Raw genomic sequence first — 27,118 nt, 5'->3', positions numbered from 1 at the left:
CAAGGGCAGTCACTCTCACCTCACCTCTGGAATTCAGCTCTTTTGTCCATGTTTGGACCAAGGCTGTAATGAGGTCTGGAGCCGAATGGTCCTGGCGGAACCCAAACTGAGCATCGGTGAGCAGGTTATTGGTGAGTAAGTGCCGCTTGATAGCACTGTCGACGACACCTTCCATCACTTTGCTGATGATTGAGAGTAGACTGATGGGGCGGTTGTGGACAGGACATACCTGGGCAATTTTCCACATTGTCGGGTAGATGCCAGTGTTGTAGCTGTACTGGAACAGCTTGGCTGGAGGCGCAGCTAGTTCTGGAGCACAAGTCTTCAGCACTACAGCTGGGATGTTGTCGGGGCCCATAGCCTTTGCTGTATCCAGTGCACTCAGCCGTTTCTTGATATCACGTGGAGTGAATCGAATTGGCCGAAGACTGGCTTCCGTGATGGTGGGGATATCGGGAGGAGGCTGAGATGGATTATCCACTCGGCACTTCTGGCTGAAGATGGTACGTGCAGTGCATCTCATTCTTCTAAACTCGAGTGAATACAGGCCGAGTCGACCCAATCTCTCCTCATACGACAGTCCTGCCATCCCAGGAATCAGTCTGATGAACCTTCGCTGTATTTCCTCTACAGCAAGTATATCCTTTCTTAGGTAAGGAGACCAAAACTGAACACAATGTGTGGTCTCACCAAGGCAGTACGTGCAGTGCATCAATTTCACAGGATGCAACAGTATCATTCAGTTATCTTTACTAATCGAGTTTCTGCTCAGTTCTTTTTCAAAATTATTTGAAGAAAAGCTAGAGGAAAAATTTCATAAGCTTTGTTAAGGTAAAGTGTATCTTGAGTTTTTTTTAAACAAAAAGGGAAATGTAATATTTCCATGTTTGCTGACGACACAAAACTAAGGGATCGTGAGTTGTGAGGAGGATGCAAAGAGGCTTCAAGGCGATTTAGACAAGTTGAGTGAGTGGACAAATACATGGCAGATGCAGTATAATGTGGACAAATGTGAAGTTATCCACTTTGGAAGGAAAAACAGAAAGGCAGAGTATTATTTAAATGGTGATAGATTGGGAAATGTTGATGTACAAAGGGACCTGGGTGTCCTTGTACACCAGTCACTGAAAGCAAACATGCAGGTGCAGCAAGCAATTAGGAAGGCAAATGGTATGTTGGCCTTCATTGCAAGAGAATTTGAATCCAGGAGCAAGGATGTCATACTGCAGTTATACAGGGCCTTGGTGAGACCACACATTGTGTTCAGTTTTGGTCTCCTTACCTAAGAAAGGATATACTTGCTGTAGAGGAAATACAGCGAAGGTTCATCAGACTGATTCCTGGGATGGCAGGACTGTCGTATGAGGAGAGATTGGGTCGACTCGGCCTGTATTCACTCAAGTTTAGAAGAATGAGAGTGGATCTCATTGAAACGTATAAAATTCTGACAGGACTAGACAGACTGGATGCAGGGAGGATGGTTCCCCTGGCTGGGGGGGTCCAGAGCGAGGGGTCACAGTCTCAGGATATGGGGTAGGACATTTAGGATTGAGATGAGGTGAAATTTCTTCACTCAGAGGGTGGTGAACTTGTAGAATTCTCTACCACAGAAGGCTGTGGAGGCCAAGTCACTGAATATATTTAAGAAGGAGCTAGATAGATTTCTAAACACAAAAGGCATCAAGGGGTATGGGGAGAGAGTGGGAATATGGTATTGGGTTAGAGGATCAGCCATGATCATATTGAATGGTGGAGCAGGCTCGGAGGGCCTACTCCTGCTCCTATTTCCTATGTTTCTATATCTCACCTGTGGAATTCAGCTCTTGTGTCCATATTTGGACCAAGGCTTTAATGGGGTCTGGAACCAAATGGTTCTGACATAGGGCCTGTACTGAGAGGAAGAGGAGGCACAGGGTCTGTACTGAGAGGAGGAGATGTTTGTGGTGAGGTTAGTGGTAGTGAATAGGAAAGAGGTTGTGGCGGCAAGGGGATGGTGAACGCTGAGTGACGAGAATTGTTGAAAATTTTGAGAAGGCAGTCAGTGGTGAGCAGAGAAGTGGTTAGTGGGATAAGTTTTGAGCAGGAAAGAGAGAGTTAGGGCAATTACAATGAAGGAAATGGTGAAGGAAAAGTTAGGGAGGAAAACTAAAACTATATTTATAAACAGTTGGATGTTTCAGGGTGTGTGGACCTAAAAAAAAAAAAAGGACTAAACTGGGAGTGGGACTATGAAAAACCAACATAGTAATTTAAAAAAAAATATTGGCAGTGAAAGTAAAACAAATTCCAGAGTGGGACTAAGACTAAAAGAAACAGAAGCACTTGGAGTGCGATTTTAAAAAGGAAACAGTGGAGTTGTACTTAAAAACCCAAACTCCAAGAATAGCCCAAAAAATTCCATAAACATTAAGAAAAGGACGGAATATGAATAGTAAAGCTGTACTTTGTTTTTTAAAAAAGCACAATGGAAGTAGGAGTTAAAAGGAAACAGCCTAGCTATACTTAAAAACAAACACTAGGAGCAACACTAGAAAACATGCACAATGCTAGGAGTGGGACTGAAAAAAGCAAAAACCTTAAGAGTAAGATTTAAAGAATGAACTTGCATTTATATAGTGTCTTTCACATCCTCAAGACATCCCAAAGGGCTTTACAACCAATGAAATACTATTGAATTGTAATGTAGGGAAACATGATGAGGCCCATTACAAATTTTTATATCGGCAGTTTCAATTTTAAAGGTTGACATAAAAACATTATGCAAAAATACAACACAGGAAGTGAGATTTCTGACAGGAATTGTGCTCCATATGTAAGGCTTTTAATGATATACCAGTAGATGTAAGGTAATCATATCACCTACTTCTTCCGCTCAGTGACTGCAGGTGAGCTCCCCTCCCCTGCAAACCATGGCCAAGGCAAAAGACCTGTTGTGAGGGATATCCCAGGTGTGAACCCATCTGCCATCATTCTATAGCATGGTGCGCCTGGACACTACCTTAGTATGTTTGTAAGCAGGATATAAAGTACAGTGAGATAAATGTATAAAACCCCAGGGAATATTGAACTCTCCGGGGACTCTCTCATTATACACAGCCCTGTTATGGAAAGGCGTGTTTTGGTGAAGACAGCCTGATAAACACAAGTAAGGAAAAAGACTGCACACCTGCTCCTAAGCTGTTGAGGAGATCCAAGTTTTCAAAAGCAGTTTTAGGCATTTGCTAGTCATTTCACAGTGTTGAAGATATCCCTGTCAGCTTTAAATGGAGTAGTTCTTTCGATTTTTTTTTATTTGGGAATTTCTGATCATCGTCTTTTGAAGGCAGCAAATCCTGTTTGAAGCTTTCAGCAGTTGAGGTGGTTGAAAGTCTGTCAGGTTTAATCCTGATGCAACTCCTGTCTTCCCGTCTCTGGAGTGTTTTGTGCAAGTGGAAGCCAACTGTGGGCTGGAGGCTCACAGGTGGGAGTAGCAGCACCTAAGAGCGATCTGTGGCATGTGGGACAAACTACAATGGGTCAGAGGCCGCTGGGGGGTTGGAGTGACCAGCGGGAGGTGGAGAGGTAGACATGGTCTACCAGAGCCTCGGCAGTTACTGTAGTGGAACACCACAGGTGGAGTGTGTGTGTGTGGGGGGGGGTGGGGCAGTGAAAATAAGGAGGCAGACAGGAACACAGGGGGCGGGGGCGGTGGTGGGAGAGTGGCAGGGTAACTGCAACAGAGAATGAAGATCAGCAAGAGGCCAAAAGAGATGGAGAATAGATCAATGAACTAAAAAAAAATGATTAAACATATCTATTTATATTATAGATGAGAAAGTATGAAAGATTTTAAGAACAGGAATGAGGTGTGAGAAAAGTATCACCCAGAACCCTTGATTTTAGTGGTAATCTCACTAGCTTGGCATTTTCAGTGTCACATGTCTGGGCTGCCATTGGACCCTTATTCACCCTCCCAACCAATCTCGCACTCGAGGTTCCTTCCTCATGAGTGCCAAAAGATGCCTTCCTGGCCATTGGCAGAAATCTACTTGAAATTCTTAACAACTGTTAAAATTAGATTTTTTTTTTAGTAATACATGTTTCCTCACAGTTGAGTTCCCTTTAAGAAATCCTGCCTCAGCTACTACTGCTCCCGTGGCCGTGGCCTCGAATCTGTCTCTGGTTCTGGTCATGCTGGGGGAAGTTCTGGTGATGTGGAGGAGGAGGAGGGTGGGGGTGGGGTGGGGTGGGGTGGGGTAGGAGGTTTGGTTGAAAGGGTTTGCCTAGCAGTGGGAAAATCTATATCATATTTCAAATGAATATTCCGTGATATTTATTTAAAATATTTAGCAGAAATTTCCCAGTTATTGCTGGGGAAAATCTTTTTTAAAAATCTAGACTCCAGACTTGTGACCTGGTGAAATTTGTATAATTTCAAATAAGCACTCAGCTGCATTTTAAATAATACAGGTTTTGCTAAGTCACTGTTGGGGGGAAAAAAACCTTTTAAGAAGTCTCTCCCTCACTCCCCAGACCAGAAACCCCTCTACCATTTACCTACCCCTTAAGATTGCAACCCTAAGCAGCCCAGCTTCCTTCCCCTCCTTGCTCCTTGTGTGCTTCACACTGATCCTACCCAACCCCTGAGCCCATGGCTTTCCCCCACTGCCAACCCACCCACCAAAATGTGCTTAGGAGCTTTCATCGCATGCAACCTGGTACGGACAATTCTACAACCCACATATGGGAGGTTCTGATGCACGGCATAGAAACCCTTATGAGCATACGGTACCACCAGGACATCTGCAACGTAGCTTCTCATGGCAGAGGCAAGAATGCCAGTCTTTGCATTGCTCAGGAATGATCGGACTGCTGCTATAATGGCCCTGGGCTGCAGTATTACCTCCACCTTGGGCAGGTTAGCTGATCGAACGGTGAGAGCCATTGATAAGGGCTTCTAGCAATATTATTGGTGTAGTGGAGTCTTCTCACGCACAGATCAGAGGTTATGGTGACATAGAGCCTAGGCAGGTCTGAACTGGCAATGGATGATGTTATTTTCTCTCCTGATGGCAACATATCTGCAACATTCTGCTACCCTCTTCCATTGTTACTCACCAATGATTTCACACGTGACAGAAAGCAGGCATTGCCAGGTTGATCCCATGGGTGTGGGAGTGTTGCGGCCGACAGCTGCACCATCTTGGGCCATGCTGAACCACCTCAATCCCAGGAGCCTGTCACAGACACTGAGCTGCCAGCTACCACACAAGCTCCAGCCATAGGGATTGTGCCAAGAAAAAGCAGAATATTAAATAATGCAGCAGAAGAGACACATACTTTTAGAAAGGGGAAAATGCTGAGGTAGCAGGCACTAGGTTCAGAGACACAAAACATTTTGTGAAATAAAATCTATTGGCGCTGGGAGTTGCAGCATGTGTGAAAAGAGTTTCATTTGTATGGCTGCAAACACATTGAAGAGAAGTAGTCTGGCTGGCAGATAAGTAGGGTAGTAGTGCAAATATTGAGGATGGTGAATTATTCCAGGATGAGGTATAGATACAGGGAGGATTGATAATGGAAAGCACGCACGAGGTGATTACGAGAAAATGTCCTGTTTCAGGGTCTGCCAAATGGCTCTTGCAGCTGCTGAATTTATTTGTGCTGTTACATCTTCTAGTTTCCCATTCACATCATCTGGCTGCTCATCTGAGGGCTCTTGCTCTGGCTGCTTCATGTGGATACCATTTTGAATTATGAGGCTATGGATATATTTAATAAGATATGGATGTACATTATGTTTATTCAATCATTGTAAATCAGTGGTCCAGATATTATCCCCTACAAAGCATAAATAGCTTTATTGTTATAAATCAGCAAATTCTTGATTCACCATGAGCAATTCCACATGAGATCTACTAGTAATATATTAAAAATCATACAATGAACAATATAACAATGAACTTAAAAAAACATTTTTTTTAAAGGTGACTGTGGCAAACCTCCACAATTGGAAAATGGCTCACCAACTGATAAATTTGTTTCCTGGACCTCATTTCCTGTGGGTGCAAAAGTTGTTTACAGGTGTTACCAAGGTTACGTGTATAAGGATGGAAGTTCAAGACATATTACCTGTAAAGAAGATTCAACTTGGTTACCATTACGGGCCATATGTGAACGTAAGTAATAAGAATAATTTTGTTCTCACCACAACCACATTCTTTCCCATTGTCCATGGTAGACTACAGTTCCATGGATGCATGCAGCAATGCAGTACTTCATTGAAGTAGCCATTCTTGTCAAGAGACCCTGTCTCTTGACAAGAATGGCCAGTGACTGAATCATAGGCTGTATTACAACAGAGCCTTGATCATTTCCTCACCCAGCGTATACATGGACTTCTAGCCGGGATCGCTGGATCGTGACCAGAAATGGAAACCAATTCATTTCAATCATTCACCTGAGGATGCTGAGGACAGATGGGTACTGGGGAAGCTTTTTATTAAAAAAACAAAATTATGCCTTCCTTACGTCCTTTGTTTACAGGGTGCCACAAGTTTAAGTAATGGAGCAAATTACTGATAACAATGGATAACTCTAAGCTTCCGTAGCTTATGCTATGCCCCCTAGTTTTCCTCTGCTTTTCTAACTCAAGTATCCTACCTACCTGAACAAAATATATTCACATCTGGAGTACTGTGTTCAGTTCTGGGCATTACACCTTAGGAAGAATATATTGGCCTTGGAAAGAGCGCAGCACAGATTCACCAGAATGTTACCAGGGCTCCAAGGGTTAAATTATGAGAGATTACGTAAACTAAGCTTGTATTCCCTGGACTAAAAAAGGTTAATGGGTTATTTGATTGAGGTTTTTAGGACTTTGAAAGGAATTGATAGGGTAGATGGCGAGAAACGTTTTCCACTGATGGGTGAGTCTAGGACAAGGGGGCATAATCTTAAAATCAGAACCAGGCCATTCAGGAGAGAAGTTAGGAACCACTTCTTCACACAAAGGGTGGTGGAAGTGTCGAACACTTTCCCACAAAAGGTAGTAGATGCTAGCTCAATTAATCATTTTAAATCTGAGATCGATAGATTTTTGCTAGCCAAGGGTATTAAAGGATATGCAGCCAAGGTGGGTAAATGGAGTTAAGATACAGATCAGCTATGATCTCATTGAATGGCAGAACAGGCTCAAGGGGTTGTGTAGCCTACTCCTGTTCCTATTTTCATCATAATTTTGAAGACCTCAATCATATCCCCTCAAAATCTGTGCTTTTCCAAAATATAAGGTCCCAATTGTCTCAGTCTTTCCTAATAACTAAGGGCCCTTAAATTAGGCACCAGATGAGTGGCCCTTTTCTGAACCTTTTCCAGGCTCACAATATCCCCCACCATGTGAGGTGATTGAAACTGAGTAAAGTATTTCAGATGCGGCCACTCCAGAGCCTTGTATAAGGTTAGGATCGTACTTTTAGCTTTGCCATAGAGCGGAAGGAGTTGTTTGGCCTGGTCATTTCCAAAGCACTGTTCGAGAGGTGAAGTCAGAATAAATGGGATTTTTCAGCCAAACATACTAATGTTTTGACTCCTGGAAGTATGTGTGTTGGATTGGAGATTTTGCATTTAATACAGGAAGGAAAGTTTTAAAAATCATGGATTAACTTTAAGAAATTGTAACTCCTTGATGTAGGTCAAATGTTTACTACTTCCATGTTTGCCTAAATCTGCATCCAGACAGAATATGGTCATAGAGAGGCAGGATTTTGGTGCTCTTTAGGTTTATATAGAAGGTAGTTTTTATCTCCTCAGCCACTACAATAGAAGATTATAGGGGAGATTTTGCTGTCTTGTACCCAATGTGTGTGGCACCTGTGAGTGGGCTAGATGCATCCAAATTTGCTGCTCTGGGCCATTATCATGGCCCAGGTGCACCCCTGATGCAAGCTTCCTCTCTGGCAGGGTCTTGCACTGGGAATCAGGGCAGGAACAGAAGCACAGCTACAGGTCTGAGAGCACTCTTGCCCACAGGGTCCTCTGGCTGCTGCTTTCCAGCTGCAGAGGGAAGAAAAGAACCTTGCCTGGTGCCTGTGGACATCTTTAGGTTGCTCTTAGGCTTGCTTTGGACTCTAATCTGATGAGGGTCCTGGCATAAGTGTCATAGCTAGCCTTTTGGGACACCCATATGTTTGGACGCTTCGTAGACCATATAGGGGAAAGTGAGACGTGAGGTTCGGGAATGCTTCATTCTGGCTCAGTTGAATATGAATGCTGAGCCTTGGCCTTTTGCAGGCACAATAACCTCTATTTAGGAATCCTGGGGCAGCATAGTGGAGTCAGAATCCTGATGTAACAGCTCTCCACCCCCTTTTCCTTTTAATACCATCTCAGAACCGAGCCTTTCCCAAGTACAAGGACAATTGATCTTTGTACAAATTGCTCTCCTCTCTTCCTCCTTTCCCTTCAACCACCCACCCCCAGTAAATTAGTTTACTTTTTAATGGTTTTAATGAATTCTTGTCACCATCAAGGTGCGGGACATCAATAAAGGAGAAGAAGACACATCTGCAATTCAGGTCAAATACAAACTAAGATCCATCCGCTCCTCAGCCCCAACCTCAAGAATAACCAGCTGTGCTAGGGTGAAATGTTGCATTTCCCGCAACAACCATCCTAAATTGAAATTGCCAATCTATCTATATACTTAATAGTCTTGCATCTATTGAATCATTTGTCTCTTGGGCCTTTTGTATAGTTTAAACAGGCATGATCATGCCACCTCTGACTTGGAAGTTTAGCATACATGATTGCGTCCTGTTTTTATGGAAAACCATTTTTTAAAATCAGAAAGTAGTTTCACTTTTCTTCTGTTTGACCTTTCTTTATGCAAGTCCTGCTTTCCCTTCACCACCGTCCTCACTGATCTCCATTTGACTCAATGTACTAAATTCAAAATTCCTGCCCTTGTTTACAAATCCATCCATAGTCTTGCCATTCCCTGTCTCTGCCATCTCCTCCAGCTTTATATCCCAGCCCAAATGCTATAATTGTTTGACCTCCATCCTCTCCTCTTTCAGTGGCCAAGTGGTCAGCTGTCTCAAGTGTACTCTCAGGAACTCACTCCCTGAACCTCACCTTCTCACCACATGTCTCTACATTTTTTGAATCCTATTCCAAACCTATCTTTTTGACCGTACATTTAGTCACATCTGCTAACTCCTACTTCTGATTAGGGACAGTGTCTTATGAAGCAACTTGGATGTTTCATTAAACAACTACAACAACAGCAACTTTATTTATAAATAATAGTATGACACCAGTCGCTCAATTGGGTCTCGAATTACATTTAAGTAAATGGGTTTCTTTTTCACACTGTATTTTGTGAAGTCCAGATATGCTACATGCCCATGATAAAATCATGGCTTCATTTCTTTCCATGTAGTAACATCTTTTACAAATCTTGCTTGATCTTGCAAAGACATCACAGGATTATTTTTGGTTGTATTGTTATGCAAAACGTGGTACTTGTTTTTTGCACACAGGTCGTAAGCAATGTTCGTGAAAGAAGTGCTGGCAGTTTTAGGTACACGATTGTAAAGGATAATTATGTAGTAAATTAGCCTTTAATGTAGTAAAACGTCCTAAGGCGCTTCACAGGAGCGTCATCAAACAAAAGTTGACACCGAGCCACATAAGGAGATATAAGGACAGGTGACCAAAAGCTTGGTCAAAGAGGTAGGTTTTAAGGAGTGTCTTAAAGGAGGAAAGAAAGGCTTAGGGAGGGAATTCTAGAGTTTAGAGCATAGGCAGCTGAAGATACGGCCTCCATTGCTGGAGCGATGAAAATCAAGGATGCGCAAAAGGCAAGAATTGGTGGAGCGCAGAGATCTCGGATGGTTGTAGGGCTGGAGGAGGTTGCAGAGATAGGGAGGGGCGAGGCCATGGAGGGATTTGAAAACAAGGATGACAGATTTAAAATCGAGGTGTTGCTGGATCGGGAGCCAGCGTAGGTCAGCAAGCACAGAGGTGATGGGTGAACGGGACTTGGTGCGAGTTAGGATACGGGCAACAGAGCTTTGGATGAGCTCAAGTTTACGGTACTATAGAAATGCAAGTTATTGTTTAAAGGGTTGAAACAGCTATTGGGTCCTATTTCCTATTGTAAAGTTTAGTTTCAAATTTAAAATAATTGAGCTTTTTTCTCTTTTTTTATTGTGTTCTTTTCTCTCCACTGATGCTCTGTTGATTTGTGACTCTTTGTTGGTTTGTACACATGTGTACAGAGCTATAATGGAAATTTATAATACTGCCCCAACTCTCAACTGACTCAAATATTCTCACACTTCAAACCACTTCCCAAACTTCAACAGTTTAATTAAGTACTAGTTGAACATTAACTTCTTGTTTTTGTATTCTATGCCTTTAGATACAAAATTCAGTTTGTCTTTTTTATGGTCTTATCTACTTTTGCTGCCATCTTTATCAACGTGTATCTGTACACGCAGGGTCCCTTCATTCCGTTTAAAGTGTATTTCCTTTCCCTATTCTTACTTCCAAAAGTATTAACTTACATGTTTTTATATTGAACTGCCTCTGCCTCAGATCTGCCCATTCTGTTAGCCCATCTATGTCCTCCTGCAGTCTTTCACAATCAATCCCCATCACATTTTGCCATTGCTTCAATTTGGTTTCATCGGCAAATTTCGATATTGTTCCCTCAGTTTCTGACCGCAGATCATTTATTAACATAAATAAATAAATAATGTTAAATAGGTGTAGCCCCAACATGGACCCTGTGGAACAGCATTTACCACATCTTTCCAATATGAGAAACTTCCTTTTGCCCTACCCTTGGCTTTCAGCCTTCCAATTGTCTCTGTATCCGTATGCCCTTAGTCCTCTTAATTCCATTATTGTTGCCATTAGTGAGCTTTCTGGTACCTGAGAGTTTTTTTGAAAATCCATATAAACCACTTCCTTCATCTATTTTCCCTTATTTCTTCAAAGATTTCTAAAAAATTGGTGAAGTACGATCTGGCTTTTATTAGTTCGTGCTGACTGGCTCTGATGAATTCATGTTTCTCTAAATGTTTGTGTGATAGGGGTAGAAATTTGTCTTGGGCCATAGCGCAAAACGGACTGTATCAGATCAGCTGCCCGTTGTACGCCCTGCCTGATATTCAGTTCCATTGACTGATTTCTACCCCTTTTAGACTCGGAGTCTGAAAATCTGCAGCCCTTCTGGTGCATTGCTGCCGTAAGTGCAGATTGGGTTGCGAATTCAGCTGAGACTTGGATGTGACGGACCCGATCTTGCATGTGGGGCTTTGCTGGGGGCAGAGCCTTTGCCTGCCCCAAACAAGACCAGTGGTGTAAGAAGAAGTGTGGCTAGAATTGGAGACTCACTAGATGGAAGCTTCCTCATCCCCAGCCTGACGTTGGGCCAGTATGCCAAATGAAAGTTGGCATTCCAACCCGAAACACTGAAGATTTCTGAAATTTCTAACTTTTTCTTATCCCCTTTACAGCAGACACTAATGGACACAATATAGAAGTGTTTCTTGGTGGGAGCCAACGTCTCCCTGAACCCGGCATCCCCACAGAGCAGGCACCCTCTGCTACATTTTGTGTCATCTCAGCTATGGTGGGCCCAGTGTATATAAATTAGGTGACCCCCTTTCTGACCCCACTAACTTTGGCAAAGTCAGCGCTGGAGGTCACTGGCGGCCAGATCCTGATGTTCACCTCGGATCAAAAGCCTGCAGGTTTTCAGGCCTTGGTAGTTTACAACAATTGACGATGGACTAATTGGCCTATAGAATTCCACAGAATTTAGGAGAATTAAAGTCAGAGTTTCTACTATGTCTGCCCCAAGATCCTCAGATATAAACCATTAGGTCCCTGTGATTTGTGTACTTGCTTACCTATTTTAATGCTCCTATGAGGTGTATCCCAAGTAGCTACAGCAAAGGAGGTGGAAAGCTGCTAAACGTCCATCGAGGATTCCTGAGATGGTCGTGGTGGGCTCGAGTAGCTCTGGGCGTGGAGGGCCCACCTGCAGACTACAGTATCTTGGCAGCGGCCGGATCAGTCAGGCCCTTCTGGCTGTCTGGCACCACCAAGGGCACCCCTTGAGAATGTGGCAGGGGAGCAGGCATGCTGTCATCCTGAGAGAGAGGACCTTACCTGCCTCTCCTATGGAGCCATTAGCTCTCCCATGGGGCTGCACATCAGCACTCCTGCTGCTTTGCATGAGATCAGAATGCAGGAGTGATGAGATGCTGTCAAAGCTGTCCTGCATGCCAGAGGACATGCAGGAGCACAGAGCCAAGATGGCAGCAGCCTGAGCTTCCATCGAAGCTGTCAGAGCTGCCACCAGATGCTCCATCGTTGTTGGTCCCAATGCTGTGTTCATAGAGCTGACCACTTGCTCCATGGTTGACTGAATCACTTGGATACCTTGTACAAAGACCTAACACAAATTGGATTTGGATTCCTCCGTGCTGTTTGCCATCATGCGGAAGCTCGCTGGCAGGCTGCCCAGTGCACTTAGAAGATAGTGTTGCATATCCAACAGTTCTCTTCTGTAGGCTGTGTTCTCGAGGTCCTCATCCCTGCCCTCTGCAGCAGGGCTAGGATGTGAGGTTGCCCTCCAGCATCATGCTTCCTGGGCTGTCCTACCCACTTGCTCCTGTGCACTTGTGCTCAGTGAATCTCCCAGTACAGACCTCTCTACTCTAGCCTCTAAACAACATGGGGTGCCAATCTCTGAGCTAGTACTTGTTTGGGTAAGGTTGAGTGACACTAGATGTTCTGGAGGGATGGCCTCTGGTCCTGCTGTGCACTAGAGTTTCAGGATCTGAAAGGGAAGAGAGGTTAGCAAATAGTGGCAAGGATGAGCAGTGACAAATGAGTGACTGCTGAGAGCAGCAGCCCTTTGTCATGTACAGTGTGTCAAGGTGAGATTTCAGTGAGAAGGGAAAGATGGCTAAAAACCCAGCAGGACTTCTCCATCCTCTTCAGAAACTATGCTCCTGACGTGCCCCCTGTCCACAATGTCGATGATGGCCTCTTCCAGAGGGGACGCGATGTGTATAGATGCTTGTCCTCCTCCTGTGGCTGCGTGCTCCTTGTTACTGCGCACCAGCTCCTCCTGCAAGAAAGAAGAGTGTGTTGGTGTTGGCCTGGTGAGATGTTTTGTGGATGTGCACATCAGGGTAGAATATTGTTGCTAGTTTGTGATAGATGGCACATGTGTGAGGGAAGTGACAATGAGGAGAGTAGCAGGTGCAGTGTGCTGCAGTAGCAGCAAAAGGAGGTGGAGTGAAGTGTGCTGCAGTGATTGGAGGAGAGTGGTGGGAAGCGGGGGATGGATGTGTTGAGTGCTGAGACTGTGAATAATGCAGAGAATAACGAGTTGGGAGTCTTACCTTAGCAGCCTTTGTCAGGTCATTGAACATTTTTTCTGCATTGCAGCCAGGTCTTTGGAGCAATGCTTCTGGCACTGACCTGCTCTGCCACCTCTGTCCGCTGTTGCCATAAGGCTAGCCGGTTTTCCTCCACTAGCACCTCCAAGGCTGCATTTGAAAAGCAGGGGGCCCTTCCAGCATCTCTTTCGCCTGCCATTTCAGTTGTGTTCAGAATGAAGCTGATTGTAGCCACAGTCCACCTCCCCTTTAAAGTATCCCTTTCGGATAGCTGGTAAAGATTTCCCTAGATGCCTGCATAGTGAGATTGAAGGCAGAGCTTTGTTCTTATGTGGTATTGTACATTTGGAGTGAATCTTGTGTATTTTTTTTGCCAACCGTTGGAAAATGAATTCTAGAATTGGGAGAACCTGATATTCTAGAAAATTGTGTTGTAATTTTAATCTTCATGTTAAATTTCTTTGAAGTGCATTGAGAGAAATATTGGAAATCCTTATGTTCTCTAACATCTCTACCTTTTCCCATTTTAATTTTCCGTGTAGCAAAGAGCTGTGGTAATCCAGGGGAGATTCTGAATGGATATTATGAGGCACCAGATTCTACTTTTGGAAGTAAAGTTACTTTTTATTGTGACAGAGGGTGAGTATTTGTAGAAAATTGCTGAATGAGGTGAATTTCATTTTGGTGAAGGCTTATGATTTTTTTTAAATGTTGTGATTAAGGTCAGGGCTGTCACAGTACACTGGTGCAACACTATATCTCGACTCCAACCTAAGAAGACAAAAACGTGTTCTTCAATTTCTAATGACAGCCATCTAAGCCACCTTTTGAGCTGAAGCTTCCAATTAAGTGTCCAACTACAGGCACTTTTGAGGATTCTACATTTGGTTGAGAGTGTCCAAACTCCTGTCACATGCGTCCCTTAAAAATATTGCAAAAAGGACAGCTTCAAATTTGTAATCAATCCTTACGTCTAAATTTTGGGCTCAACATTGGAGATCTGTGACTGCTGGCTGCTCATAATGCTCTGTTTATACAGTGAGTCAGCACTTCAGTCAAAGTCAAATTCAATATCCTTCCTGTGAACACTTGACCAGAACTATACAGCAAAAGTGTTGCCTCTTTCGATTTTTCTTTGCCCCTCTGTAAATGCTCTTCTGTACTTTATTTGCCTTTCTTAACTGTACAAGAGTAGTCTGTTGATGGTTTCATAGATTTATCCACTATATCGTTTGGGTTTCTTTCTTGATGAGCAGCTTTCCATTTAGCTTCCAGCTCATTGCCTGTTAATAGGTCATTTTTATTTTTATTTTCTACAGTGGCTTGTTTTTCTTTTACTAGGTATAATATGGTTGGTAGAGCCCATCGGTTGTGTAAAGCTGATGGTTGGAATGGCCAGGTCCCAACATGTGAATGTAAGTTGGAGCTCCATATTTTGTAGAGTGCTTTGCTACCTTTTTTTTGCCAAATATTTGAGCCACTTAGAGGAATTTCTGGAGTGTTGGCTTCAAATGTCAGCTTTTTCCTTGTAGTATTTTGATGTCTCCTAGGTCACAGTATTGACTATTGGGGTGGTTCAATATTTTGATTCAACATTTCATGATTAGGAACATAAAGCTTGGAAATGAGAAATGGTTATTTGAGTAATCAATCGGGATTCTTCTACTGATCATTCAAAATCTGTCCTGTTGTGGACTTGTTCCTCTGAGAGGAAGATCTACCTAATTTCTCCCTGACTCATAAATTTAAGCAGGCAAAACTGCAAGATAGCTAGTTGTCCCCCACATCCCTGGTTATCTGCTTTCTACAGATGCAATTTCCTTCATCCCGGTATTGCAGGAGCCTTCATGCTCTATGGAGTATTTGGCTATCTCTCTCTATACCTATCCTACAGTCCCTATCTGAAGATGTTAATTCACACATCATTAACATTTTGATGGGAGTCTGGTCCAAATATTTACTGCTCTGCAGGGAAGAAAAAAATCTTTGTCTTGTTTGAAGCTTGCTAATTAAAAGGATGTATACAGAGGAAAATTGCACATTTTTAAATGGTTGTTTGGCTTAATTTTCTTCCATCCTGCACTTGCTGCTATCTTTCGAAAATGGAATGAAAAGGTTGTCATTAAAATTTGAAGCATCTATAATGTAAATTCTGAATTTATTTGGAAGGTGAAACTCATTATTTCTGTGGTTTGAAGCCTCGGTCCAATGTAGGCACAAATTCAACACTTGAGTTATGGCAGACAATCGGGAGAAACCTTGCAGAAATTAATGGCCTGTCTTTTTCTTAGGGATTCTTCCCTTCCAGTGGAAGTGATCTAGACTTTCTTTTCAACTGAGATACTTTTAAGGCTTATAGCTTTACTTGACTTACTTGTCAAATCTGGAGGCTAACACCATTAATTTCCATGGGGTTCCTCCTGATCATCCCCTGTAACTTTGGTGGAAGATCCTTGAAACCCTGGAGAAACGGTATAAACAGTGTTTACGCCATTTCCCTGGGGTTTCTGCGGGTCTTCCACTGACGATATAGGCCCGTATTTTGCTGTAAAAATAATGGTGACATTAACAGCGTTCACCGTTATTTATGTGCAAATCGGACAGTTACTTCCGGTGACCACACAAGCGCAATTAAATGTGGAAATCTGGAAGTTGCTGTCCGAGATGCCCTGCTCCTCCAAAAGCTGCACGAAACTGGCATCTCGCTGTCTGACACACTGTTCAAATGTATTGAACGGTGTGAAGTTCCTGTACTTACCTCATAGATAGGGACTAAAGTCGCCAAAAGAAATTTGGACCCAATGAACACCCAAATACCCATCATAAAATGTTAGTGCCAATTTCCCATAATCAGTTCCATGAGGAATTTATAGAAGCGTGGAATCAAAACTGATGGTAGCTATATAACCTGATAAATTGGTAACTTAGGCATTGATTTTCTGCAGAGTTTCTCCCGATCGTCTACCATCGGCTGGATTTTGTTGTGAGCAGTGAATCGTATCTGACTAACCTAATTGATACTTTATCAAATAATTCAGTGAGGGTTGATGAAGGCAATGCAGTAGATATTGTATATATGAACTTTCAAAAGGTATTTGATAAAGTACCACATAACAAGCTTATTCAGAAAATAGAAGCACATGGGATTTAAGGAATGGTGGTAACTTGGGTGTGTAATTGGCTAAGGGATAGGAGGCAGAGATTAATGGTGAACCAGATGTTTTTCTGACTGGAGGGAAGTATGCAGTGGGGTCCCCCAGGGGTCGGTATTAGGATCATTGCTTTTTTTGTTATATATAAATGACTTGGACTTGGGTATAAGGAGTACAATTTCGAAGTTTGATGATGATGCAAAACATGGCAACATAGTAAATAGTGAGGAGGATAATAGCAGACTTCAGGAGGACATAGACAGACTGGTGAAATGAGCAGAACATGGCAGATGAAATTTAATGCCGATAAGTGTGACGTGATGCACTTTGGAAGGAACAACATGGAGAGGCAGTATAATCTAAATGGAACTATTTTGAGGGGGGTGCAAGAGTAGAGGGACCTGGCGGTGCATATTCACAAATCTTAGAAGGTGACAGAGCAAGTTGATAAGGCGGTTTAAAAAAGTGTATGGGATACTTGGCTTTGTAAATAGGGGCATTGAATATAAAAACAAGGAAGTCATGCTAAACCATTACAAATCTCTGGTTAGGCCTCAGCTGGAGTATTGTGTACAATTCTGGGCACCACACTTTAGGAAGGATGTTAAGGCCTTGGAGAAGGTACAGAGGAGGTTTACCAGGATAAAACCAAGAATGAGGGACTTCAGCTATGTGGAGTGGCTGGTGAAGCTGGAATTGCTCTCCTTAGAGAGCAGAAGGGGAGACCTAGTAGAGGTAAGCAAAATTATGAGGGGTTTTGATAGAGCAAGTAGGGAGAAACTGTTTCCTCTGGCAAGTGGGTCAGTAACCAGAGGTCATAGATTTAAAATAATTGGCAAAAGAACTAGAGGGGAAATGAGGAGAATTTTTTTCACACATCACACTACCTGAAAGGGTGGTGAAAGCAGATTCTATTGGAACTTTCTTACGGCAATTGGACGTTTACTTGAAGAGGACTAATTTGCAGGATTATGGTGGAAAAGCTGGGGTGTGGGACTAAATTGGACAGCTCTTTCGAAGTGCTGGCACAGGCAAGACAGATCGAAAGGCCTCCTTCTGTGCTGTAAGAATCTATGATTCTATTAAAAAAAAAGCTTCATGTCAGGGAGTTATCTGTGATCATGGGTGGATCCAAAACAGGAAAGGTTGAATTTAAACCGGAATTCATGTGAAATGAGTCAGAGCCAGATACCATTGGTAAGAAAAGGGATGTGGCCTTCAAATTGAGTTTTAATGATCACATGATCAAACACAAGAAGGGAACCAGATAGCAGAGCTAGCAGTAGTGCTAACGTCCAAGCAGGAGATGGCTGACCAGAGGACAAGTTTGAGTCCTAGCTCTGCTGAAGAGGACAGAGATGCAGGCTTTAGTGGCTTAAAGTTCAGCAGAAAGATCTCCCATGTGCATTCAAGACATTGGACATCCTGCCTAAGAGCTACTGCAGCATGTCTGAATGTAGGAAGAATTCCACTTCCAGCCTGTGTGGTGTTTTGGTGCAAGACATCAGCACTCTGCGGTCTGCTACGTAGTGTGTGGTCACCTCTACAGATGCTTCAGTTGAGCCCTTTGTGCAGGAGTCCATGTCACCAGTATTAGCATTTTTGATCGAAGCTCAACCTGGTGCCATTCACATTCTGGTTTCTACCATCTCCTCCACCTTTGAAAGGCGGGGGGGAGCACATTGATAGAGGCTACAGTTGTGTCACAGATTTCCTACTGTCTGCCCTCCCTCAGATCGGTGGGAGTGCTGAGCCGCAGGCTGATGGTAGTGGCACGTGTTGCCCTCTTTCAATGGCAGCATGCCTGCTCCCCTGCCATTCCCTCAACCAGCTCCCACCATGGTGCCAGAAAATCAGCTGGACGAGGAAGCCTCAGCAGCAGTTAAGATACTGCAGTCTGCAGCCGGGCCCTCTCAGTTCACGCTTCTAGTGATTGTCAACCATGAGAAGCTGTATGTAGTAATGTACTGTAGACCAACTTGTATTGTATAGTTCTCTAGGTGCAGCCTGAAATGACCCTGATGCATAGAAATTCACGCTGTGGTCACCCTTAACTGCTACAGGCAATGCAGTGGCAGTTGTGGTAGTCGGCTACAGCTCTTGTCACAGCATTCTGCAGATTTCTGATAAGACTTCTCATGAGAAGTGCAATCTGCTCTTACACTGCTCCTCACTGAGGTTCAGGTAACATAATCTGGGCCATTTGACCCTATTAGCAGGGTAAGGCCGCCTGTGAGCAGTCCCCCTTCTGCCTCGACTCCTTTCAGGGCAATGTGCTGCTTCCTGAAACACACCACCCGCCCCCCCACACCTGTTCCTGCTGTGATTAAGGGGCGGCCAATTTCACTCCCATTCTTCAGTGGAGCAAACACTGCTAACAGAATGGTAGAAATACCAAACAAGCACAATTGTAGCATGAAAAATGTTCTCATAGAAGCTTCTTTAGCTCTCCCGATAGATACCAATGATCTGACTATATGTAGGTGAGTGCCCTTTAAAAAGCTGGAAATGGGGTGCAGGAACAGAGAGACCTGGGGATATATGTGCACAAATCTTTGAAGGTGGCAGGACAGGTTGAGAAAGCGGTTAAAAAAGCATATGGGATCCTGGGCTTTATAAATAGAGGCAAAGAGTACAAAAGCAAGGAAGTTGTGTTGAACCTTTATAAAACACTGGTTTGGTCAAAACTGTAATATTGGGTGTCATTTTAGCACCCGCTATCAGGTGTGTTCCTGGCGGGGAGGCTCCGAAAATCGGAGAATCCCGGCGTGGGACCGGAGCCCGGCTCCAACCCGCCCACTTCCGGGTTCTCCGCTGACGCGCCGGCGTGCGTGCGCAGCCCCCGCTGGTGGGAATCCCGCAGGCAATTAAAGCCAGCGGGGTTCCACTTGAAAAATATTTATTTAGGTATTTCAGGTCATTAACTGACCTGATTAAGGGATTATGTGAGGAGGGGTGGGATTTTAGAACAAACTGGGACTGTTTCCCACACTGGGGGAAACACTCCCAGGTCAAATGGACGTGTTGCAGCTGTCAGCCTGTGGCAGCTGCAAAGGTCCATTTGACAGGTTGGGGGGGAGACCCTCACCCATTGCTGGAGGCCACTCTGTCACTTGGAACAAAGTTTGGCCTCCACCACCCTCCTCCTGACAGTCGAAGTCACCAACCTGCACACTTACCCCGGGGTCCGGAGACATGTACCTACCTTGCGGACCCCCTCAGATGTACATCTTGCGGATGGGGGCCGCCGTAGCTGCAGTCATGACCTCCTTGGAGGGCGAACAGCATCACCAGCCTCACCAGCCTCGCCATCCATGCCGTCCACCTCTGACACGTGGAGCTCCACAACAGAGTGCTGTGACACATCCACCTGTACAGCAGGAGGGAGGGCTACCGCAGAGAGAGATGCGTCGCAGAGGGCACTACCCTCGCCACAGGGTCCACAGACTGAGGCTCAGCCTCCTGGACCTCTCTGAGCAGCAGTGCACACGGAGGCTCAGAGTCACTCGACATCTAGTCATGGACATCTGCAGCCTCTTTCATGCCGAGCTGCTCCTGGCTGGCCCGAGCACCATCTTCTTACCTGTCGCTGTCAAAGTCACCACTGCCCTCAACAACAACTTCTCCTCCGCATCCTTCCAGGGTGCAACCGGGGACATCGCCGATGTCTCTCAGTCGTCTGCGCAGAAGAGCCCTGCAAATACACCTGCACCCATTCTGCAGTGACACAATGGGTGGCATCAGTTGTGGGTCCTCATAGTGATCCTCAGGAGCGGGCATTATTGCACAAACCAGACAGGATTCGCGAAGGCATGGCAGTAGTGGTGCCAATATAATATGTGATGTGAGTTGTTCAGAAATTCAATATAAGTAACACCGATGACAAACCCTCAAACACCCTTGTGCATCCCCTTCATGCTCACGACACGTTTGCCTTACGCTGCCTGCTGCACATATGTGATGCATGCCCTGTGGCTGCAGCACAGGTAGTGGCAGGTTGAGTGAGGCTGACTGTGAAAGAGATGCACGAGAGGGTGAGTATGAGATAGAGCCATGAGATTGTATGAGGATTGGGTTGAGTGGTAGTGGCGGGATGAGTACTGGTGAGGTAAGTAGGTGCAGGTAAGATGAGGTTTGAGTGGGTATGAGGGGTGATGTGACAGAGTAGTGTTGGCAGTGCTGAAGGAGATGTGAGGAGGGGGCAGTGATGTGGCAGATGGAGTGTAGGGGAAAGACTACGTGTACTCACTTTGGCTGACCTACTGAGGTAATTGGAGCGCCTCCTGCACTGTATGCAGGTGGGCGATATGTTGGTTGCGCTGGTGACCTCCTCTGCCACCTCGAGCCAGGCCTTCCTGGTGGCAGAGGCAGGCCGCTTCCTCCTGCCCGCCAGGGGGGAAGATCTCTGTCCTCCCCCTCCTCCTCACCCCATGTATTGATACCTGGAGTGAGGCATCATTAAACTGGGAGCAGCCTTCCCCCTGGGCTGCTCCATGCTGTAATTTTTTCTATTTGTTGCAGCATCTGTCACTGGATGACTGCCCCTTTAAATAGAGCTCCTCCAGCTGACAGATCTTACTGCGCATCCGCAGCCCGCCCGACGCGCAGATCAACAGTGGGGAACCTGGAGGAGCAGGTAAGTGGATCCAATTAGTGGATTGTCTGCTACAATCGCGCGGGGAGCTGACTAATTTCACCGGGCGCGTTACCCACGCGCCCGATAGCCCCCCCGCCGAGAACCCGCAGCCCTGCTAACATCGGGCCCCTTGTGTCCAATTTTGGGCACCGCACTTTAGGAAGGATGTGGAGGCCTTGGAGAGGTTGCAAAAGAAGCTGAGGTTGTTCTCCTTAGAGCAGATAAGGTTGAGAGGAGATCTGATAGAAGTGTTCAAACTCATGACAGGTTCAGATGAAGTAAATCCAGAGAAACAGTTCCCATTGGCAGAAGGGTCAAGAACAAGACGTCACAGATATAAGATGATTGGCAAAAGAACCAAAGGCAACGTGGGGAAAACTTTTTTACGCAGCGAGTAGTTACGATTTGGAATGCATTGCCTGAAAGGATGGTGGATGCAGATTCAATCGCGGCTTTCAAAAAGGAATTGGATAAATATTTGAAGAGAAGAAATTTGCAGGGCTGTGGGGAAAGAGCGAGAGAATGGGACTAACTGGATTGCTCTTACAAAGAGCCACCACAGGCTCGATGGGCCAAATGGCCTCCTTCTGTGCTGTAAAAATTCTATATCCGTTTCTCACATGTACTGCCCAGTAGTACTGGGTGTGTACAGTACTGAGTGTTCATCACACTAAAGTCAATAAAAATGGCATCACGGTCCCATTGACATCATAGGACTCCATTTTGAATACTTAAGTTAGCTCCTGCCTGTGGCTGTCCATGTCTAGGCCCTGATCAAGTTGGCGACGGGCGGATCAGCAATGGGAGCTGGATGGTAAATTGTGCACCTCCATTTTTATTGTGCTACCGTCTCTTTCTCACCTGAAAACAGGGATGAAAATCGTCCCCAACTTACAGAGGAAATCATTCCTATTGTGGTTTTTTTTTCTCCTTTCATCCTGTTATGTCAGCTATCGTTAGCTTGCTTTTTTTTTGTCCACTTCTTCAGATTGCCTCTCTCCTCCCTTCCTCAAACCCCACCCCTAAAGCAACAGTACATGCAAATCTCAGATGAGTAGACCAGGTCTGTGCTGTGGATATTGGGGATGAGAGAAGGAAAGAAAACAGAAAGAAAACCTGTCTCTTTGTGCTGCATTGTATTGGTTCACCAGTGGTGGTGTGTCACTGAGCTGATTGAATTTTTATTCCCTGAAGCTTCTGATTTGATAGTCTGTTCAGGACACGAACTGAATTTGATTTCTTTTCCCCCAGCCATCACATGTGATGATCTTCCAGCTATTAGGAACGGGAGAACTCCATTACCACTCGATACAGAGCACTGGGAATATGGAATGATAGCAAAATATTCATGTATTGGTGACTATTTATTGATTGGTGCAGACAAACTTGTTTGTACAGTGACTGGAAAGTGGGACAAGGACCCACCGACATGTAAAGGTACAGTTAATTGCTACTTTTGTAATCATGTACCTCAGAGTGGGACTAAATAAGCCTATAGAATCGAGAACCTTTCTTAATTTAAAGTTGGTAAAATTTCTGATACTATGGTACTCCCCACCTACAATCTGCTGGTTATTAAAAAGTAACTTCAATTTCAAGCATGATCCTACTACTGAGCCAGAGCTATCATGTTCCCACTTACCTGACTGTAATATTTGGGCAAGATGTGGTACAGTTTTACTTTGGACCAGTTAGGTTACAGGTGTTGTAGAACAATTCCTTCAGAAGTATAATGGTACAATAAACTCTTTGGTTGTGTTGAGAGAACACAAGGAGACTGCTTGGGACACATGGGAGCTTTTAACCATATGAATAGACACACAGTTTAATATTTCATCCAAAGGATGGCACCTCATATAAGGCAGTATTCCCTCAGTGCTGCATTGGAGAGTCAGCTTACATTATGTGCTCCAGTGCTAGAGTGGGACTTGAGTTAATAACTTTTTGACTTAGTGATGGGAGTGCTTGCAACTGAACCAAGCTGACCCTTGTTAATAAATAGAACCCTCCAACGTGATAAAGGTACACTACACTCCTTTTGACTTCAATCATTTTTGCTTCCCAATAAAGTTACAAAATTCAGTGCTGGGAAATACAACATTTTTTCCACTTTTGTCACCCAGTAACCACATCATTTCAGGCTTTTATCAGGTCTGGAATGGCCAGATACTGTATAATGTTTCTTGGAGAGGGTGATAGTCAATGGGAAATAAGCAGAATTAATGACAGTACCTGAAATCATTGGCATTCGCCTTCTCATTGTTCAGTTGGAGGATATTGTTACTCATCCATGACTTAATGTCAGTCAGGCGGTCTGACAACACAGAAGTGTTTTTTTAATAATTCATTCTGGAGATGTGGGCATTGCTGGCAAGGCCACATTTATTGCCCATCCCTCCTTGCCCTGAGAAGGTGGTAGTGGACTTTCTTCTTGAACTGCAGCAGTGGTTTGATACAACTGAGTGACTTGCTAGGGCACATCAGAGGGCAGTTAAGAATCGACCACGTTGGTGTGGGACTGGAATCATGTTTAGGCCAGCCCAGGCATGGATGGCAGGTTTCATTCCCTAAAGGGCATTAGTGAACCAGTTGGGTGTTTACGACAATCTGACAGCTTCTTCGTCTGACAACACGTAAGCGGTTGTACGGTTTGAAGGAAGTAATGGAGAGTTAGAGCCTGGTGTTATCAGCATACATATTTAAGCTGACCCAATGCCTGTGAATGATGTTACCATGGCAGGTAGGTGAGTAAGAGCCAAGGGCTAAAGATAGATCGAGGAGTTAACCAGCTCAAAGCTTTTTTTGCTGCTAATTTCCACAAATCCATTTTAGATGTGAGCAAGCTCAGCGTAGCGTTCCTGATAGAATTTTTATTAGAACCATATCTACAGTCAGTTGCCCAGTGGTGATTAATGCATTGTCCTCTTGTCAGTTGTTAGATGTCATCGTCCAGAATTGATTGCAAATGGCCGAATAGTCGCAGGATTTGGACCAATCTATAAATATCAAGAGACGATCACCTTCCACTGTAATGAAGGTTATGAAATGGTTGGCAACAGTGTCATTGAATGTAGTGAAAATAACACATTTGTTCCCCCACCACCTACCTGCAGACCATGTGAGTAAACATTTCTGAAACTTGAGAACGGAATCAAATGACTTGGGTTTAACTTTTCCGAAGCCTGTCAAAACTATATATATATATCTCCATCTAAATATTGGTGTGGATTTTTCCCAGTCGACATTGGTACACTGGCTTCTTCATTGCTCCTCTTCACTCTAAAGGGTTGCAAAAACTGAAAATGGAACATTTTTTGGTGAACAACAGAAATTTAATATTTAAATGTGATCTACAGGTCACATTTAAAGTATAGAATTTTATACTTTCTTACCGTTTGTAGTCATAACCACATAGAAATGGTGAACGTGTGGACAGAGGTCTCCCTATGTATCATCGGGCGAAATGTCCTCGTAAAGTTTTATGTTACAGATGAACCCAAAGCATCTGGGGTCCAGGAACAGTCACCACAACCCTGGACCAGAACCAACACAAGTTATAAATGCTATTGTAGCTGGCACCTGTATCTTAAAGTAGTAGTTCATCACTACCACATGAGCCATTATCTGAAACTTTCACTGATTTGAAGGTTTGTTGGAGAGGTTAGCAGTATTAGAATCTTTGAAGCGCAAACCGGTGCCGTTCAGGCTCTGATCTCCACCATCTCCTCCACCTTTGAAAGGCTAGGGGTGCACATTGATAGAGGCTTCAGTTGCGTCATGGATCTCCTACTGTCTGCCCTCCCTCAGATCGGTGGGAGTGCTGATCCGCAGGCCGAAGGCAGTGGCACGTGTTTCCCTCTCTCACAATGGCAGCATGCCTGCTCTCTGGCCATCCCCTCAACCAACACCTGGCAGAAAATCAGGCTTGCCAGCTTGCCTGCAGCCGGGCCCTCTTAGCTCCGCGCTTTAAGCGATCATCAATTAGGAGCATCTTTTTATAGAAATGTACTGTAGCCCAATTTGTATCACATAGATCTTCAGGTGCAGCCTGAAATGACCCTGGTGCATAGAAATTCTGGGCTGTGGTCACTCTTAACTGCCACAGACAATGCAGTCTGCACCAACGCTGCTCCTCGCTGAGGTTCAGGTAACTTAATCTGGGCCATTCGACCCTATTAACATGGAAAGGCTGCCTGTGAGCGGTCCTCCTCCTGCCTGGACTCCTTTCAGAGCAATACGCTGCCTACTGAAACTTTCCCTGCTCCCCCACCTGTTCCTGCATTCATTCAAGGGGCAGCCAATTTCACTCCCATCCTTCAGCGGAGCAAACACTGCTTACACATTGGTAGGAATTTCAAACAAGCACAATTGTAGCATGAAAAATATAGTTGGAAATGTCTGTTTCTGATATGTAATGCCCAGTACCACTGGGTGGGTACAGCACTGAGTGTTCATCATCCCACTAAAGTCAACAAAAATGGCATCAGGGTCCTATTCACATCATAGGGCTTCAATTTGAATACTTTACTGATGCGTCTGCCAACTTCTGGCAGGAGCTGGCTGGTAAATTGTGCACCCCTGTTTTTATGGTGCTAACGTCCCTTTCTCACCTGAAAACAGGGATGAAAATCGCCCCCAAATGTACAGAGGAAATCATCCCGATTGTGTTTTTTTTTTCTCCTTTCTTCCAGTTATGTCAGCTATCATTAGTTTGTTTCTTTTTTATCCACTACTTCCGATTGTCTGTGTCTGTGTCTGTGTCTGTGTCTGTGTCTGTGTCTGTGTCTGTCCCCACCTGTCCCCTGAAGCAACAGTACATGCAAACCTCAGATCAGTAGACCAGGTCTGTGCCGTGGATATTGGGGATGAGAGGAAAAAAAGAAAATAGAAAGAAGAAATCCTGTCTCTTACTCTGTGCTGCAGTGTACGGGTTCACCAGTGGTGATATGTCACTGAGCTGATTGAGCTTTTAATCCCTGAAGCTTCAGATTTGATAGTCTGTTTAGGACCCTAATTGAATTCCATTTTTCCCCAGCCATCACATGTGATGATCTTCCAGCTATTAGTAACGGGAGAACCCCATCACCACTCGATACAGAGCACTGGGAATATGGAATGATAGCAAAATATTCATGTATTGGTGACTATTGATTGATTGGTGCAGACAAACTTGTTTGTACAGTGACTGGAAAGTGGGACAAGGACCCACCGACATGTAAAGGCCCAGTTAATTGCTACTTTTTTGAATATCAGAATATTGTTCTTAGACAACTCCACTAACAAACACTCATTTGATCATATTCAAGCTTTTGCAATGTCCCACAAACTGAAGGCATAGTTTGCTGGAAAAATTAATGTTTTTGTTGCATAAGTGAAACGTTTTTGCCAATTGTAAATTGGTTCAAAACTAAACTGCAATGCTTAAATGTTAAAGGTTCGACTTAATTATGTACCTCAGAGTGGGACTGAATAAGTCTGTCGAACAGAGAACTTTTCTTAATTTAAAGTTTGTAAAATTTCTGATACTTTGGTACTCCCACCTACAATCTGCTGGCTATTAAAAAGTAACTTCAATTTTGAGTATGATGCTTTTTTTTTATTCATTCATGCTATATGGCCATCGCTGGCAACGCCAGTATTTATTGCCTTTCCCCAATTGCCCTGAGAAGTTGGTGGTGAGCTGCCGTCTTGAACCGTTGCAGTCCGTGTGGTGAAGCAACTCCCCCAGTGCTATTAGGTAGGGAGTTCCAGGATTTCGACCCAGTGACGATGAAGGAACAGCGCTATATTTCCAAGTCAGGATGGTGTATCACTTGGAGGGAAACGTGCAGGTGGTGTTGTTCCCTTGCGCCTGCTGCCCTTGTCCTTCTAGGTGGTAGAGGTCATGGGTTTGGGAGGTGCTGTCGAAGAAGCCTTGGCAAGTT

General features: G+C 44.3%; 1 protein-coding gene across 3 annotated transcripts in view; it reads left to right on the top strand.

Moving 5' to 3' along the window:
* LOC137344485 (sushi, von Willebrand factor type A, EGF and pentraxin domain-containing protein 1-like) overlaps positions 1–27,118 on the top strand; it is a 128,089-nt gene that overhangs the window by 3,867 nt on the left and 97,104 nt on the right. For all 3 annotated transcript variants that reach the window (XM_068007492.1, XM_068007491.1, XM_068007490.1), the window contains exons 2-6: positions 5,967–6,158; positions 13,949–14,045; positions 14,748–14,821; positions 22,446–22,631; positions 24,127–24,312. In XM_068007492.1, the coding sequence (XP_067863593.1) occupies positions 5,967–6,158; positions 13,949–14,045; positions 14,748–14,821; positions 22,446–22,631; positions 24,127–24,312 (735 nt within the window). The remainder of the gene's footprint in view (positions 1–5,966; positions 6,159–13,948; positions 14,046–14,747; positions 14,822–22,445; positions 22,632–24,126; positions 24,313–27,118) is intronic.

Source organism: Heptranchias perlo, chromosome 27 (genome assembly GCF_035084215.1).
Source record: "Heptranchias perlo isolate sHepPer1 chromosome 27, sHepPer1.hap1, whole genome shotgun sequence".
In the NCBI taxonomy this organism is placed as follows: Eukaryota; Metazoa; Chordata; class Chondrichthyes; order Hexanchiformes; family Hexanchidae; genus Heptranchias; species Heptranchias perlo.
The sequence above is the reverse complement of the archived record's forward strand: the minus strand, read 5'-3'. Positions and strand labels throughout refer to the sequence as shown.